This window comes from Oncorhynchus keta, chromosome 19 (genome assembly GCF_023373465.1).
Source record: "Oncorhynchus keta strain PuntledgeMale-10-30-2019 chromosome 19, Oket_V2, whole genome shotgun sequence".
NCBI lineage: Eukaryota > Metazoa > Chordata > Actinopteri > Salmoniformes > Salmonidae > Oncorhynchus > Oncorhynchus keta.
In genome coordinates, this window is record NC_068439.1 from 18,342,927 (window position 1) to 18,358,914 (window position 15,988).

The window sequence follows — 15,988 nt, forward strand, 5'->3', positions numbered from 1 at the left end:
TAGTATAGCAGGACAGAGTAGTATAGCAGGACAGAGTAGTATAGCAGGACAGAGTAGTATAGCAGGACAGAGTAGTATAGCAGGACAGAGTAGTCCAGCAGGACAGAGTAGTATAGCAGGACAGAGTAGTCCAGCAGGACAGAGTAGTATCCAGCAGGACAGAGTAGTCCAGCAGGACAGAGTAGTATAGCAGGACAGAGTAGTCCAGCAGGACAGAGTAGTCCAGCAGGACAGAGTAGTATAGCAGGACAGAGTAGTCCAGCAGGACAGAGTAGTCCAGCAGGACAGAGTAGTCTAGCAGGACAGAGTAGTCCAGCAGGACAGAGTAGTATAGCAGGACAGAGTAGTCCAGCAGGACAGAGTAGTCCAGCAGGACAGAGTAGTATAGCAGGACAGAGTAGTCCAGCAGGACAGAGTAGTATAGCAGGACAGAGTAGTCCAGCAGGACAGAGTAGTATAGCAGGACAGTGTAGGCAACTGTCTTATTTTCATCATCCATATTATCTTTTTGTGTGTTCTTATCGGTTGCTCTGGTACAAACATCACTTTGAGTTTCTCTCAGTTAAGACGCCTGCTTCATTTCATTTACTGTAGACTAACAGTTTAAGATAAAGACAAAGACCAAATATAATGGCAGTGTGTTAACCAAGACAGCTGGTGTGTGTGTGTGTAAGTGAGAACATTTGAGGGATTTGGGGATTGAGGAGGAGACTTTGTGATCTTAATGGCACAGAGCCATTTCCCATTTGCAGCCTTGGCAAGAAGCCACTCAAACACACAAGGATAGTCAGTCATATGCAATCACACACACACATTCATTCCACTCACATGCTTCTCCACATCCTCTCCTATGGCACGGCTATTCTTCAGGTACTCTGACAACGGCCCCATCAGCAGCAGGTCAAAGGCCTCCATACACTGGGACTGACCTGGAGAGACAGGTGGAGGAAGGGAGGGAAGGAGGAGAAAACAATGACCACAGAGGAGAGGTCAGGCGTTTTTTACCACAGTTTTTACCACAGTATCTTTTCCGAGTTTTACATAGAATATTACATGTTTATAAACGTTCATTGGATAAAGTTGTGTTCCCAGTTGAACCTAGAACATCACTACCCAATGCTATACACTGCTGTCAGTCTGGACCACTACGTTTCTACTACTCACCTCCGTTGACCCCGTTACATTCCCCGTTGGCCATGCCATTGGACACCTGCATGTTGACGGACACCTGCTCCACACGAATCACGGCCTGCTCCAGCCGCTGCACTAGCGTTTCCATGGCGATGGTCCTGGAACGAAGCAGATAAAGTCTGTGCTGTAGCCAGGGCTGGTCATGTTCCCCATGACGTCTCTCTTCTGATTTCAAGATAAATGCAATACAACCCATGACTTTTCGTTTGTGTCTAGATTTATAGGGGTTGGCTAATTTGTAGGGTCAGAGGGACATTTGAAATGCTATAGGACACTTATGACACTACAGACACCTAAAAACCCAAAACACGATAGGATTCGTAAGGCCCTGGTGAAAAGTAGTGCAGTATAAAGGGAATAGGGTGCCATTTGGAACGCAGACAGAGTTTTTCTGGACCTCTTAGCCATCTGGTCCTTTGCCACAACTTCCGCTACACAATCATATCATATCATGTACACCATACCATAGGTCAGGGATCATCAACTATATTCAGCCGCGGGCCGATTTGTTCTTGGGCGGATGGTCGGGGTTCTGGAACATAATTACAAATAATTTGTAGATTGCAAATTGATCGCAAGAGCCCCAAACAGATATAATGTTCGACTAAAACAATTTCAAACCTTGCTTACATTTATATACGATCACATCGTGTCTCTCAATGCATGGGAATACTTGGGAACAGACTTGTTAAATTACAATCACTTGGAGCTGATTTCCTGGTGTGTTTTTTTTTACAACCCAATTGAGATGGTTTGGGATGAGTTGAACCGCAGAGTGAAGGAAAAGCAGCCAACAAGTGCTCAGCATATGTGGGAACCTCTTCAAGACTGTTGGAAAAGCATTCAAGGTGAAGCTGGTTGAGAGAATGCCAAGAGTGTGCAAAGCTGTCATCAAGGCATCAAGGGTGGCTACATTGAAGAATCTCAAATATAACATATATTTTGATTTGTTTAACACTTTTTTGGTTACTACATGATTCCATATGTGTTATTTCATAGTGTTAATGTCTTTACTATTATTCTACAATGTTGAAAAAAGTACAAATAAAGAAAACCCTTGAATGGGTAGGTGTGTCCAACTATTGACTGGTATTGTATATATATATATATATATACATACATTAAGTAGTGCGCTGGACCTTTACTACTCCTGTATGAGCACACTGAAATAGCCGTCTGCAGAGCGGGGAGAAAAATTCAGCACCACCACCCATAAACATCTTCCCGTGACCATGAGGAGAGAAGGAAAGAAGGGGGCATTTCATGCATACAGAAACAGGGCATTGCTTTCAGTCATCATCCATGGAAAACTTGCTGATCTATTGGTAGCCCTGTATACTTCAGTAGCAATATTTTTTTTAACCAGAGTGCTATGGTCAAAAGTAGTGCACTATAGAGGAGTCCATGGATAGGGTGCCATTTGGGACTCAAGTCATAGAAGTTCTCTTCTCTTAGTTGAGGAGAAACAGCATCTATCTGATCACCTGATCCGGTTGTTATCAGTGGAGACTGACCTCATAAGCGAGGCCTGATTGTATTTCTTCCTCCAGCGTTAACAAACCAATCCCCATGCAGGGATCGGCTCCAGTGATGTCACCATCACACAGACTGGATTATGAGCCCTCCCTAACGCACACACACACACACACACACACACACACACACACACACACACACACACACACACACACACACACACACACACACACACACACACACACACACACACACACACACACGCAGAGGGGAGGACAGCTCATATTAATGGCTGGAATGGAGTGGTTACAAACGCACTGAAACCATGTGTTTGATGTATCCGATACCATTCCACTTATTCCGCTCCAGCCATTACCACGAGCCCGTCCTCCCCAATTAAGGGGCCACCAACCTCCTGTGGTACACACACACAGATACAGAGACAAACACACACACTTCTCATAATCCAGTCTTATTATGATGGCGCCGGAGGTGATGGCTGCCGTTTTACGAGCTCCTTACCAATTGTGCTATTGTATGTGTTTTTTCGTGTTATTTGTAACTTATTTTGTACGTAATGTTTCTGCCACCGTCTCTTATGACCGAAAAGAGATTCTGGATATCAGGACAGCGATTACTCACCTAGTACTGGACGAAGATTTTTTTCTTTAGTCGGACGCAAAGGATTTACTTCAGACACCCAACAAGGCCCAAATCCCCATCATTCGCATGAAGAAGAGACAGAGATATTGGGGACATAGGTCGGGGTGCCTTGTAAGGATCCGTTTGCGAGTGAGTAATCCCCCTCCACTGACAGTCCTATTAGCCAACGTGCAATCATTGGATAATAAAATGAATGAACTCAAGACTATCCTACCAACGGGACATTAACAACTGTAATATCTTATGTTTCACAGAGTAGTGGCTGAACGACAACATGGATAACATACAGTTTGGCTGGGTTTTCGGTCTATCTGCAAGATAGAATACCTGCCTCCGGTAAAACAAGGGGTGGTTGTCTGTGTCTATTTGTAAATAACAGCTGGTGCACAATATATAATATTAAGGAACTCTCTTGGTTTTGCTCACCTGAGGTAGAGTATAATATAATAATAATAATATAATAATAATATCTCATGATAAACTGTAGACCACACTATTAAACGAGAGTTTTCATCTATATTTTTTTGTAGCTGTCTATTTATCGCCACAGACTGAGGCTGGCACTAAAAGGCCATAATCAAACAAGAAAATGCTCATCCAGAGGCGGCGCTCCTAGTGGCCAGAGACTTTAATGCAGGGAAACTTAAATCCGTTTTACCTCATTTCTACCAGCATGTTAAATGTGCAACCAGAGGAAAAAACAAACAAACTCTACATCACTTTTACTCCACACACAGGGATGCGTACAAAGCTCTCCCTCACTCTCCATTTGGCAAACCTGACTGAACCTATATCCTCCTGATTCCTGCTTTCAAGCAAAAACTAAAGCAGGAAGTACCAGTGACTCGTTCAATAAGGAAGTGGTCATGTGACGCAGATGCTAAGCTACAGGACTGTTTTGCTAGCACAGACTGGAATATGTTCCGGGATTCTTCCGACGGCTTTGAGGAGGACATCACATTAGTCACTGGCTTCATCAATAAGTGCATTGATGACTTCGTCCCCACAGTGACCGTACGTACATACGCCAACCAGAAGCCATGGTTTACTGGCAACATCTGCACTGAGCTAAAGGGTAGAGCTGTCGCTTTCAAGGAGGGGACTCTAACCCAGAAGCTTATAAGAAATCCCGCTATGCCCTCCGAACCATCAAATAGGCAAAGTGTCAATACAGATCGAATCGTACTACACCGGCTCCGACGTGCGTCGGATGTGGCAGGGCTTGCAAACTATTACGGACTTCAAAGTGAAGCACAGCCGAGAGCTGTCCAATGACACGAGTCTACCAGACGAGCTAAATAACTTCTATGCTCGCTATAAGGCAAGCAACACTGAAGCATGCATGAGAGCATAAGCTGTTCCAGTTCCTGTTCCATAGCTAATGTGAGTAAACAAGTCCACAAGGCCGCAGGGCCAGACGGATTACAAGGACATTTACTCCGAGCCTGTGCTGACCAACTGGCAAGTGTCTTCACTGACATTTTCAATCTGTCCCTGACCGAGTCTGTAATATCAACATATTTCAAGCAGACCACCATAGTCCCTGTGCCCAAGAACCCCAAGGTAACCTGCCTACATGACTACTGTCGTAGCATTGACTATCATTAAATGTGAAGACTGTATATTATCAAATCAATTCTCTATGTAATTTAATTTCGCAATTAAAATAGTCATGTAACTTTAATTTACTAGGAAGTCAGGGCACCACGGAAAATATTGTTGAGCTGTTTATGACTTCAAACCTATCAACTCCCGAGATTAGGCTGGTGTCATCGATGTGAAATGTCTAGCTAGTTAGCGGTGGTACGTGCTAATAGCGTTTCAATCCCTGACGGCACTCACTCTAAGACCTTCAAGTAGTTGTTCCCCTTGCTCTGGAGGGCCGCGGCTTTTGTGGAGCGATGAGTAAAGATGCTTCGAGGGTGGCTGTTGTCGATGTGTTCCTGGTTCGAGCCCAGGTAGGGGCGAGGAGAGGGACGGAAGCTATACTGTTACAAATACTAAAGTGCCTATAAGAACATCCAATAGTCAAAGGTATATGAAATACAAATGGTATAGAAAGAAATAGTCCTATTATAACTACAACCTAAAACTTCTTACCTGGGAATATTGAAGAGTCATGTTAAAAGGAACAACCAGCTTTCATATGTTCTCATGTTCTGAGCAAGGAACTTAAACGTTAGCTTTTTTACATGGCACATATTGCACTTTTACTTTCTTCTCCAACACTTATTTAAACCAAATTGAACATGTTTCAGTATTTATTTGAGGCTAAATTGATTTTATTGATGTATTATATTAAGTTAAAATAAAAGTGTTCATTCAGTATTGTTGTAATTGTCATTATTACAAATTAATTAATTAATAAAAAATAAATGTTTAAAAAAAAAATTGCCTGATTAATCGGTATAGCTACCGCTTCATGTTTTCTCATCTGTGGCAAATTTAGTTGGAAGTGGCTTTCATACTAGAGTATAAAAAGGGGCGTTCCATGATGCCAATGTAAATGTCTGTACTCACGGGGTGTGGTCACTGACTAGTTAAAACTTTATATGAAAGCCTTCTAAATGAGAATATGGGTTATCATCACATCTCATATTTCAAAAGTATTCCTGTACTCAATCATTTATTTTATCCAACATTCAGACGCAAACCCCATAATTGAGAAGTGTATACAAACAAACAGTAATGTGTGTCTCCTGTCCTTCATGAGGTCACCAAATGAAACAAACTCGACATGACTGTCCCTTAAATGTCCACGGACCATTCTCAAAAAATATATTGTTTAATTCTCCAATTTTTGGGATTAGGAGCTTTGGCAAGATTAATGTATTTTTTCTCCATAGGCTCTCTCACTTACGTCGTGACACTACTGACCCATAACACTAATGTCTGTAGCCATGAAGTGCTTTGAAAGGCTGGTCATGGCTCACATCAACACCATTATCCCAGAAACCCTAGACCTACTCCAATTTGCATACCACCCCAACAGATCCTCAAATGATGCAATCTCTATTGCACTCCACACTGCCCTTTCCCACCTGGACAAAATGACCACCTACAGTTGAAGTCGGAAGTTTACATACAATTAGGTTGGAGTCATTAAAAATAGTTTTTCAACCACACCACAAATTTCTTGTTAACTAACTATAGTTTTGGCAAGTCGGTAATGACATCTAATGTGTGCCTGACACAAGTAATTTTTCCAGTAATTGTTTACAGACAGATTATTTCACAGAAGTTTACATACACTAAGTTGACTGTGCCTTTAAACAGCTTGGAAAATTCCAGAAAATGATGTCATGGCTTCAGAAGATTCTGATAGGCTAATTGACATCATTCGATTCAATTGGAGATGTACCTGTGGATGTATTTCAAGGCCTACCTTCAAACTCAGTGCCTCTTTGCTTGACATCATGGGAACATAGAAAGAAATCAGCTAAGACCTCAGAAAAAAATTGTAGACCTCCACAAGTCTGGTTCATCCTTGGGAGCAATTTCCAAATGTCTGAAGGTACCACGTTCATCTGTACAAACAATAGTACACAAGTATAAACACCAAGGGACCACGCAGCCGTCATATCACTCAGGAAGGAGAAACGTTCTGTGTCCTAGAGATTAACGTACTTTGGTGCGAAAAGTGCAAATCAATGCCAGAACAACAGCAAAGGACCTTGTGAAGATGCCGTAGGAAACAGGTACAAAAGTATCTATATCCACAGTAAAACAAGTCCTATATCGACATTACCTGAAAGGCCGCTCAGAAAAGAAGAAGCCTTTGCTCCAAAACCGCCATAAAAAAGCCTGACCATGAAGCACGGGGGTGGCAGCATCATATTGTGGGGGTGCTTTGCTGCAGGAGAGACTGGTGCACTTCACAAAATAGATGGTATCATGAGGCAGGAAACTTATGTGGATATACTGAAGCAACATCTCAAGACATCAGTCAGGAAGTTAAAGCTTGGTCGCAAATGGGTCTTCCAAATGGACAATGTCCCCAAGCATACTGTCAAAGTTGTGGCAAAATGGCTTAAGGACAACAAAGTCAAGGTATTGGAGTGGCCATCACAATGCACTGACCTCAATCCCATAGAACATTTTTGGGCAGAACTGAAAGTGTGTGCGAGCAAGGAGGCATACAAACCTGACTCAGTTACACCAGCTCTGTCAGGAGGAATGGGGCAAAATTCACCCAACTTATTGCGGGAAGCTTGTGGAAGGCTACCTGAAACGTTTGACCCAAGTTCAACAATTTAAAGGCAATGCTACCAAATACTAATTGAGCGTATGTAAACTTCTGACCCACTGGGAATGTGATGAAAGAAATAAAAGCTGAAATAAATCATTCTCTCTACTATTATTCTGACATTTCACATTCTTAATATAAAGTGGTGATCCTAGACAGGGAATTTTTACTAGGATTAAATGTCAGGAATTGTGAAAAACTGAGTTTAAGTGTATTTGGCTCAGGTGTATGTAAATTCCGACTTCAACTGTACGTGAGAATTCTATTCATTGACTACAGCTCAGCGTTCAACACCATAGTGCCCTCAATACTCATCACAAAGCTAAGGACAATGGGACAAAACACCTCCCTATGCAACTGGATCCTGGACTTCCTGACAGGCTGCCCCCAGGTGGTAAGAGTAGGTAACAACACATCTGCCATGCTGATCCTCAACACGTGGGCCCCGCAGGGGTGCGTGCTCAGTCCCCTCCTGTACTCCCTGTTCACCCATGACTGCATGGCCAAGCACGACTCCAACACCATCATTATGTTTGCCGACGACACAACAGCCTGATCACCGACAACATTGAGACAGCCTATAGGGAGGAGGTCAGAGAGCCGGCAGGGTGGTGCCAGGATAACAACCTCTCCCTCGATGTGATCAAGACAAAGGAGATGATTGTGGACTACAGGAAAAGAAGGACCGAACAAGCGCCCATTCTCATCGACGGGGTTGTAGTGGAGCAGGTTGAGAGCTTCAAGTTCCTTGGTGTCCACATCACCAACAAACTATCATGGTCCAAACACATCAAGACAGTTGTGAAGAGGGCACGACAATGCCTATTCCTCCTCAGGAGACTGAAAAGATTTGGCATGGATCCTCAGATCCTCAAAAAGTTATACAGCTGCACCATTGAGAGTGTCCTTACTGGTTGCATCACCACCTGGTATGGCAACTGCTCGGCCTCCGACCGCAAGGCACTACAGAGGGTAGTGTGTACGGCCCAGTACATCACTGGGGTCAAGCCTCCTGCCATCCAGGACCTCTATACCAAGCGGTAGTGGAGTGCCAAGTCTAGGTCCAAAAGGCTTTCTAACAGCTTCTACCTCAAAGCCATAAGACTCCTGAACAGCTAATAAAATGACTACCAGGACTATTTAAATTGCCAACCCCTCACCACCATTTTTATGCTGCTGCTACTCTCTGTTTATTATCCATGCATAATCATGCATGTTATTTGTCATGTGACAAATAACATTTGATTAGATTTTTTTTGACCCTGAACAGTCTAGTTCAGTCCAGCAGAGAAGGCGCTGTGCTGTGTATTCCTACCTCACCTACACTTCAACATGATCACATCCCCCACCAGTACTTTAATAAGAGGCAGAAGAGGGTTTCAGCCAGTCCCTGTGTTCACCATGCATCAGCCTTCCTTCTAGCTATCGGCTACAGTAGGACCTAGCAGCTAGCACATTCATTAGTGATCTGAAGTGTGCAGTAGTGCTGTGAGTGCACTAATTCCTTGGTGGTGGATGGGAGGTGCAGCCTGGGCGAATGCTATTAATCACTCCAGAGAATTCTCCCAGCAGTGCCAAATGTCTAACATGTGCTTCACTGTCTATTTATGCAGGCTGCCAGACAGTACAGGGCCCTAGAATCTGTAGCCAGTCACTGGAGACCTCTGGGTTTGGTTTGAGGTCTTCAAACTTGATGTTTGAAAGTTATTTAGACACCCTTGGAAGACAGCGGAAGTTGAAAGACAAATGTGTCTTTGTTGTTAAAACAACTGTGTACCGAATGTTGGGGAATAAAACCATCTCAGGTCTGCAGATTTTGCTGCGAAGAGACAATCATTAGAAAAATATCTGTTATTAGCCCCATATACCTTGTTTATGGTAAGAGTCTCAAGAACAGCTGAAAAATCACAACTGTAATTTAAAATTAACCCTACAAATAGCACTATTGGGAGATTTGAAAAGCCATAGTCAATCAATCAAAAATATAAATATATATCTCTGCTCATTGAAGGGTTTTTCTTTATTTCTACACTTATACATTGTAGAAAAATAGTGGAGAGATCAAAACTATGAAATAACACATATGGAGTCATGTAGCAACCAAAAAAGTGTTAAAGAAATCAAAATAGATTTTATATTTGAGATTCTTCAAAGTAGCCACCCTTTGCCCTGATGACAGCTTTGCACACTCTATAGATCATGAGCTTTTAATCACACCTCTCAGCCAATCCCACCTATCTCTGTAGACTACCCTCTTTTGATTTCCATGTGCCATATATATATATATATATATACACACTGTATATATATACTTGCCATTTTAACTACTGTATGAAAAGTACCATGTATGTTAAATGTCTGTATATGTAACAAAATGTAAAATAAAGTTACTTTTGTCCTCTAAAGCTGGCCTAATAAATAAAAACATACAAAAAAATAAACCAATATGTAATGGCAATGTAACTTGATCAGGGTGATTCCTTAAAATCATATCTCTTTGGACTGTGTGTATAATAATGACTGATAGGTGGAGGCATTCTCTAAGTACTGGTCCAGAGTAGACGTCGGCCGATTAATCGGAATGACCGATTAATTAGTGCCGATTTCAAGTTTTCATAACAATCGGAAATCGGTATTTGCCGATTTGTTTTATTTTTATACCTTTATTTAACTAGGCAAGTCAGTTAAGAACACATTCTTATTTTCAATGACGGCCTAGGAACGGTGGGTTAACTGCCTCGTTCAGGGGCAGAACGACAGATTTTCACCTTGTCAGCTCGTGGGATCCAATCTTGCAACCTTACAGTTAACTTGTCCAACGCAATATCAACCTGCCTCTCTCTCGTTGCACTCCACAAGGAGACTGCCTGTTACGCGAATGCAGTAAGCCAAGGTAAGTTGCTAGCTAGCATTAAACTTATCATAATCACTAGTTAACTACACATGGTTGATGATATTACTAGATATTATCTAGCATGTCCTGCGTTGCATATAATCTGACTGAGCATACAAGCATACAAGTATCTAAGTATCTGACTGAGCGACTGAGTGGTAGGCAGAAGCAGGCGCGTAAACATTAATTCAAACAGCACTTTCCTGCGTTTTGCCAGTAGCTCTTCCTTGTGCGTCAAGCATTGCACTGTTTATGACTTCAAGCCTATCAACTCCGAGATGAGGCTGGTGTAACCGAAGTGAAATGGCTAGCTAGTTAGCGCGCGCTAATAGCATTTCAAACGTCACTCGCTCTGAGCCTTGTAGTAGTTGTTCCCCTTGCTCTGCATGGGTAATGCTGCTTCAATGGTGGCTGTTGTCGTTGTGTTGCTGGTTCGAGCCCAGGGTAGAGCGAAGAGAGGGACGGAGGCTATACTGTTACACTGGCAATACTAAAGTGCCTATAAGAACATCTAATAGTCAAAGGTTAATGAAATACAAATGGTATTGAAATAGTCCTATAATTTCTATAATAACTACAACCTAAAACGTCTTACCTGGGAATATTGAAGACTCATGTTAAAAGAAACCACCAGCTTTCATATGTTCTCATGTTCTGAGCAAAGAACTGAAACGTTAGATTTCTTACATAGCACATATTGCACTTTTGCTTTCTTCTCCAACACTTTGTTTTTGCATTATTTAAACCAAATTGAACATGTTTCATTATTTACTTGAGGCTAAATGGATTTTATTGATGTATTATATTAAGTTAAAATAAGTGTTCATTCAGTATTGTTGTAATTGTCATTATTAACAAATTAAATTTAAATGAATCGTCCGATTAATCGGTATCAGTTTTTTTGGTCCTCCAATAATCGGTATCGGCGTTGAAAAATCATAATTGGTAGACCTCCGTTTTTGTGCATGTGCTCCAATGGGTGAGATAAGCTGTAAGAGGCAGGGAAAGCTGATCTTAGATCAGTGGACAGAGTTGACTGCTCACTGGCATATATAACACTGAATATCTGATCATAGAGTGTATGTATCTTTATTCCAAAATATCAAGATGTCTATAGTTGTAAATAAAAACATTTGACAAGCCTTGCAACATGCTATAAAACAGAGTACAGTCTGCCACTGTATTTGCCCCAGCCCTATTCATAATTTGTTTCACCGGAAGATATGTTGAAAACATTAACATTGAAAACTGTGTGAACGCAACAGCTAGAATCTGGCACAGTATGACTTCACCATTGTGAGTTTGCCAAAGTCTCCATGGCGATAGAAAGCATAGCGAATGCCATTTTAGCTCTTTCACTGTTGGACCCCAGCTATACAGTGTTACAGTAAGTTATTTGAATAAAGTGATTGAGGGGAAAGAGCCAGGACAGGATTTGAATGACAGATAATTACTTAAGGAAAAAACGAACGAAGGGTGATTGGTCAGGGTGGATGGGTGGGCGACCCAAAGTTTGTGTGTTCAAATCTCATCATGGACAACTTCAGCATTTTAGCTAATTACCATCTGTTCAACTACTTACTACTTTTTTGCTACTTTTCAACTACTTAGCATGTTAGTTAACCCTAACCCTATAACCTAACTCCTAAATGTAACCCTAACCCTAACCCCTAACCAATGAGCTAACTTTAGCCACCTAGATGGAATTCATAACATATCATATATGCAAATTCATAACGTATTGTATAGTTAGTAAATTCGTAACGTATTGTATGTTTAGTAAATTCGTAACATATTGTATGTTTAGTAAATTCGTAACATATTGTATGTTTAGTAAATTCGTAACATATTGTATGTTTAGTAAATTCGTAACATATTGTATGTTTAGTAAATTCGTAACATATTGTATGTTTAGTAAATTCGTAACATATTGTATGTTTAGTAAATTCGTAACATATTGTATGTTTAGTAAATTCGTAACATATTGTATGTTTAGTAAATTCGTAACATATAATACAAATGGTCATTCATAACGCATTATACGAAATGGGTAATGGACATCCACAAATGAATACCTACCATACTAACATGAGTGTATCATTCTAAACGGAGTATATCTGAATTACTTACAGAATAATATGAAATGCTCTGAGACCAGGTTGAACCCTGAGGTTAGAGGGTTTAGAGAAATTGTTTTCTTAGTAAACAAAGCACCTAACAATTGTCTGACCAAGGTGGGATTTGGATCCAACAGCTGTGAAAGCAGACATCGGCGATGTGTTATTATTCTACTGAAATGAGAATGCCATTATACTCAGGAATCACCATAGGGTCTCATAACTCTTTGCCCTGAGTAGCTGATCTCAGGGCTATATTTGGCCCCTGCTTCAAGCTTGTGGTGCTGATTTCCTGTCATCTATTCTAAGTTGGAAGGTTCTATGGTTGGTGCTTGATAGGCCTATAAGGTCTTTGGACTAAGGACCATTTAATTCTTAGACATGATGAGGGCCCTTCATTAAAAAAAACATCTAGATCTGAAACTCGAGTTTTGTCAAGAGAGTGAGAGAGAGATCTGAAAACTCTTATACTTATAGGGCTTATGAATTGTACATTTGAGAGTAATAATCTATCTATATTAATATGGAAATATTCAGCAGGATAACACGTGAGAATTGAATAATAATATAAACAACATTTCTAAATATCAACATAAACTGTCAACATTCATAATGTAACATTCATAATGTTCCCTGAAGGTTCATGTGCACTGATCCTGTGCGACAACTATGTGTGTTGTGTTCATGTGTCCTCACATGGATAACAAGGTATGAGAGGTATGACATTAGCGTCAGGTGACAGGTCATTTCGCCTCGGCGCCACACACTGCACCATAATAATAATAAAATAAATGTTGACATGTCATCCTTTACACTTTCATCCTACGTCATTGGCATGCTGCATTGTATAGGCTATACCTTTGTCATCACATACACAAATAACAATGACATCGACATACAAAATACTCAAATTCGTATTTTCTAGCAGTAAATGTAGCCTTTTTGACGCAATACCTGTTTTCTAAATAAACTCAAACGCCGCAAATACACAATGGTCTAACTAGCCATACAAACACAAAGACAAGACACACATAGATAATATGGAAAGGGCGATTGTTCAGACCTTTGTGGCTATCGGTGTCTTCCTTTCTCGTGCCAATACAGCGAATAGTATAACCGCAAGCGTTTCTATGAGGCGAGCCATCTACAAACGTGCCGCCCCAGTCCCCACATCTCCGCCGCTCTCCCTCCCATTCCCATCTCGTCAAAAATATAACAATCGTTAGAAAACAAACCAACCAACATATTTACCTTCTATAGGTCCCTATCAAATCCTGGCGTAGTGTTTTATTTCACTTTTGTAATGTCCCGGGTTGATTCGTTCCTACGTCTGCCGCTTCACCCAGCCTCCCTGTCAGTCAATCGCGCAGATAACCCTAAACTTCCGGGACTTCCAAATTAAGCAACATTTGTGAACCTGTTAACGCAGTTGAGTCAGTGGACCACTGACAAAGTACCAGTCGGTGCCTCCAGTCTTTCTCTCCCCCCTGCCTGGTCTTGAGGAGCAGTGGAGGACGCCCCAGACACCTAGACTAAGTATGGAACGTCTGATTGACGTCTGATGTTGTGGTCTTACCCTATGACTCAGAGGAGAGTGCTGTGTGGACATTCAAATTATAAAAGCTAGTCATATGAAAATTGTATATTAACATCATCATCATTATCCTCTCCAAGATCATAAGGTTGCCCACTGGGCAAAAACTAATTGAATCAATGTTGTTTCCACATCATTTTAACCACAAAAATGTATGTGATGATGTTGAATCAACGTGGAAAAATCATTGGATTTTCAAAAAGTAATCAACGTAAGGGGATTATTATTTGTTTTTTACGTAACTTTTAACCTAAATTAAGGGGGATTTCACCTTGAATTCACAATAGTTGACAACTCAAACAAATGTAAATCAAAACAAGACGTTGAACTAACGTCTAGACCCAGTGGGTGGGGATCATTATGTGCTGATATAATCACTGGTTATAGCTAGCTCACGTGAACGCAAATAAAACTGGGAGCAAGTTTTAACAGGGCCATTCACTGTGCCCCTGATTATGATAACGGCACCTACTACTTACTGTCTGTCACGTCCCAATTCACAACCTGCCTCTGAATTCCGTCATGGCGGACGTCAGATGCCATGGAAGCCGTAGTGATGTCACGTGAAAAGCCTCTAACTCTGCTGTGTCATGGCAGCTGCCTGAGTTACACTGTAGGCTGAAATAGACCAACTGTGTCCCAAATGGCACCCTGTTCCCTATGCAGTGCACTACTTTGACCAGAAAAGGGTACCATGCTGCCTCCGTGCCAGATTAGGGAGGAGAGTAGGGATCTTTTATTGATTAGAAAAGCCTCTGAATCATTGATAGACTTCCCCAGAGGACTCCATTCCCAAACTCTCTGCTGCCAGACGTGTTTGTTTGAGTGTGAGGTGAATGCTTGTCCCACGTCATTGAATGTTCAGCTAAAATGGTGGAGGGGCCTTGGGTGACAGTGTTACAAAATGAAGAGCAGGAGCATGGTCACCAGCATACAGCCAGCAGACATTTTGTATGTAATCCCATAAGGCTTCTGGCTGCTCTGTGGTAATTTACACGCAAGCACGTGTAAAGCACATCATGCTGTTTGCTTAGCTCGACCTTGGAGGGCCGTTTTATTTCTCTATTTGGTTAGGTCAGGGTGTGATGTGGGGTGGGCATTCTATGTTTTGTTTTCTATGTTTCTTTATTTCTATGTTTTGGCCGGGTATGGTTCTCAATCAGGGACAGCTGTCTGTCGTTGTCTCTGATTGGGAATCATACTTCGGTAGCCCTTTTTCCTTCCTTTCAGTGTGAGTAGTTATCTTTGTTAGTGGCACTATAGCTTTGTAAGCTTGACGGTTGTTGCGGTGTTGTTTTGTTGGTGACTTTTACAATAATAAAATAAAATGTACACTCACCACGCTGCACCTTGGTCTCCTTCCAACAGCGGCCGTGACACCCATAGCTTACGCGAACTCGGGACCACTGTCTTGCTAGTACATGTGACCTCCCTCCTGAAGTGTCTTACCAGTCCGCACCATGAAAAAAACTATCTATTTGCTGGTTCAAGTGGGGACAGTTCAGGCTGAGGAGTCATCTGACCTCAAGGCACTACAGAGGGTAGTGTGTACTGCCCAGTACATCACTGGGGCCCGAGCTCCCTGCCCCCAAAAATTGTCAGACTCCATCCACCCAAGCCACAGACTGTTCTCTCTGCTACCACACGGCAAGTGGTACCAATGCACCAAGTCTGGAACCAACATGACCCTGAACAGCTTCTACTCCCAAGCCATAAGACTCCTAAACAAGATAGCTACATAGCTCATCAAATATCTACCTGGACTACCTGCATTGACCCTTTTTATAATATGCACACACATGGATACT

The 15,988-nt window shown here is 41.7% G+C and overlaps 1 protein-coding gene across 4 annotated transcripts in view; it reads right to left on the reverse strand.

Moving 5' to 3' along the window:
• The window catches only part of cap2 (cyclase associated actin cytoskeleton regulatory protein 2), a 42,241-nt gene extending 27,454 nt beyond the window's left edge, over positions 1 to 14,787 (reverse strand). The window contains exons 1-3 of one of the 4 annotated variants that reach the window (XM_035756241.2): positions 14,660 to 14,787; positions 1,165 to 1,289; positions 829 to 929 (exon numbers count right to left, since the gene is read on the reverse strand). In XM_035756241.2, coding sequence (XP_035612134.1) covers positions 829 to 929; positions 1,165 to 1,279 — 216 coding nt within the window. In that variant the 5' untranslated portion in view covers positions 1,280 to 1,289; positions 14,660 to 14,787. Of the gene's footprint in view, positions 1 to 828; positions 930 to 1,164; positions 1,290 to 1,655; positions 1,677 to 13,649; positions 13,796 to 13,837; positions 14,130 to 14,659 lie in introns of those variants that run through there. The other 3 variants (XM_035756240.2, XM_035756242.2, XM_035756239.2) reach the window with 3 other exon arrangements.
• Between the last annotated feature and the right edge of the window lie 1,201 nt (positions 14,788 to 15,988).